Source organism: Lactuca virosa, chromosome 5 (genome assembly GCF_052849685.1).
Source record: "Lactuca virosa cultivar CGN04683 chromosome 5, Lactuca_virosa_CGN04683_v6, whole genome shotgun sequence".
In the NCBI taxonomy this organism is placed as follows: domain Eukaryota; kingdom Viridiplantae; phylum Streptophyta; class Magnoliopsida; order Asterales; family Asteraceae; genus Lactuca; species Lactuca virosa.
The window spans coordinates 167,168,667-167,170,888 of NC_136430.1; the positions used below are offsets into that span (position 1 = coordinate 167,168,667).

Here is a 2,222-nt window from a genome sequence, read left to right on the forward strand (position 1 = left end):
ATTACGTATCAGATTTGTCTAATTGTCGTAAAGATGTGGTAATCAATTAAACTTATTGAATACCAAAGTTGCATGACACAAGAATGATGACATGATAATATACAACTCCTTACACATTGTTTGTAACCCACGCATATGTCCATTTAATACTTAAATAGGCTCCATTTAGCACCATTACAAATTAATCGTCCTGTCTAGACATTAAAAGATGACGTTCACATAAGCTTTAATTAAATTGTACCGTAATAGTTAAGCTCGGTACGTTCACATGTGTATGACACCCAATGATTTGAAATATTACAAAATCAACTATAACTTTAATGTTATCTTTATCAATCACAAATGTCACAAGCACAAACACGAAGTAAAACACGTGCATAGAAAACTTACACTAAAAATATGAATAACATGAAACTTGTACTTCGAAAATATTTCTGATATCAAGCAAACTATCGCCTGGCGATCTTCTTGGAAATTTCATAAACGTTGATCCAAACCAACAGTAGAAGTGTTATGGAGGATATGAATGATAAAAAAAATAGAGGCTCCGACGTGCATGCAGTAAGAATTGTACATATTACAGATCTTGTTCCATCTGCTATGAGAGTTTCCTTTGAATCCAATGTACGATACACCTCCAGATGCTCCAGTTGCTGCAGCCATGATACCTAATAGCAGCTGTGCCATATGCGTTTTGAATTATAAGTTAGTATCCTTTTCATAGATAAAAAAATCTATTGTTCACCTAAATTTATTTTGCATTGCTGATATTTGGATGAAGCAAAGACGCATAATTAATTAAACAAATTAGTCTGGTGCAAGAGCTTACCGAATGGAGTATCAAAAAATGAAATTTTTGCTTTGATGAGATTCCTCCTTGCTTCATGAGCGCCAAAACTGATAATAAACCAGTGATGATGCTGTACAAAGCAGCCGTACATAGCGCTGCCAGAAGGTATCTGCATCATAACAAGATTGTAAATATCGTGTTCCACAATAAATCCCATTTGTGGCAATAGTTATAGTGGTGGAAGTATGATGTTTTTACCTGTGAGCATCGGAGTGACTGAATTTTGCATCCTTGGATATTGCCACCCCAGGTGCAATCGTAATAAGCTTCGTTTGTTTAGAAGTTATCAGAAGAATTATCCCAGCCACGGCAGATGCAAATATCACCGCCCTAGAGAACAAATTAATAACTGCATGCTTCTTGGAACCACCTCCGCGTCTAGTACAACTGTACTCCGGTGGTGATGCTGATGTCTTTAGTGGTACCTCCATACTAACGGCGGCATGGGCATGTTGAGGAATAGTGGAGTCATTGGATACCATGGTTTCGGAGATGCAGATTACAGCAAAGCACAGTTTGTTCTTTCTTTTCAAGCTAGTACTGTGGGTGGATGCATGTATGGGCATATAGGCAGGATTCTACTTTTATACAGCAATATTAGGTCCTGATCGAGCATTTGATCTTTCGTCGTTTCTTGACTTTCGAAAACGTTTGATCTTTTTGACTATAGAGCAATTCATGGTTTTGGAAAGTATTGAAAGTGCTTTGGAAGGTGAACGCAAGCCTTTATATAATTATATGTCAATCGATTACAAGAAAAAACATGCGTCATATCTACTAAAGAGTTTTGGAAGGTGAACGCAAGCCTTTATGTCAAACCGATTACAAGACAAAAAAAAAATGCGTCATATCTAGTAAAGAGTTAAGAGTATCTAATTAACCATGTTTTGTAATTAAATGAGTTTTATGAGGGCGGTTCACGGAAAAAGTATAAATATTAAAATAAATTCATCAAAATGAAAAAAAAAAAAGCAGGTAATATTATCATTGAACAACACATAATGGAAATGTCACTATCTAAAAGTTCAAAATAATATTCTAAAAATCTATCACTAGAGTTCAAATATTAGTTCGTTGATTTAATAGTTACTACAATCTTATAATTAACATATAACTAATCTTATAATTAACATATAATTAGCAAAATGGACAAAAGCATAACTATTATATGTTATCAATTATTGATGCAAATATTATATTAATTTTATGCCTATTAAAAGTTAAGACTGTCTTAGTATATTAAATTTATTGCCTATTTAAAGCTAAAACTCTTTTAGGTGGATGGAGTCGTCCGTTTAAGCCGGTGGTTTCAAGGCGGTACCGCTGGCTCCACCGTCTCGTGGCCATGTGGAACCGTCAAATGGAAGAAATT

General features: G+C 34.7%; 1 protein-coding gene across 1 annotated transcript; it reads right to left on the reverse strand.

Moving 5' to 3' along the window:
- Positions 1-414: 414 nt before the first annotated feature.
- On the reverse strand, positions 415-1,579 carry LOC145117159 (CASP-like protein 1). Its single transcript, XM_079053463.1, has 3 exons — positions 1,049-1,579; positions 830-959; positions 415-678 (listed from the first exon to the last, which is right to left on the reverse strand). The coding sequence occupies exons 1-3, from the start codon at positions 1,414-1,416 to the stop codon at positions 478-480; spliced, it is 699 nt and encodes a 232-aa protein (XP_078909589.1). The 5' UTR covers positions 1,417-1,579; the 3' UTR covers positions 415-477.
- Positions 1,580-2,222: the final 643 nt, after the last annotated feature.

Coding starts and splice junctions, on each gene's coding strand:
- LOC145117159 (XM_079053463.1), bottom strand. CDS start 1,416: ATGCCCATACATGCATCCACCCACAGTACTAGCTTGAAAAGAAAGAAC. Junction 960..1,048: donor AGTCACTCCGATGCTCACAG/GTAAAAACATCA, acceptor GTTATGATGCAG/ATACCTTCTGGCAGCGCTAT. Junction 679..829: donor ATTTTTTGATACTCCATTCG/GTAAGCTCTTGC, acceptor CATATGGCACAG/CTGCTATTAGGTATCATGGC.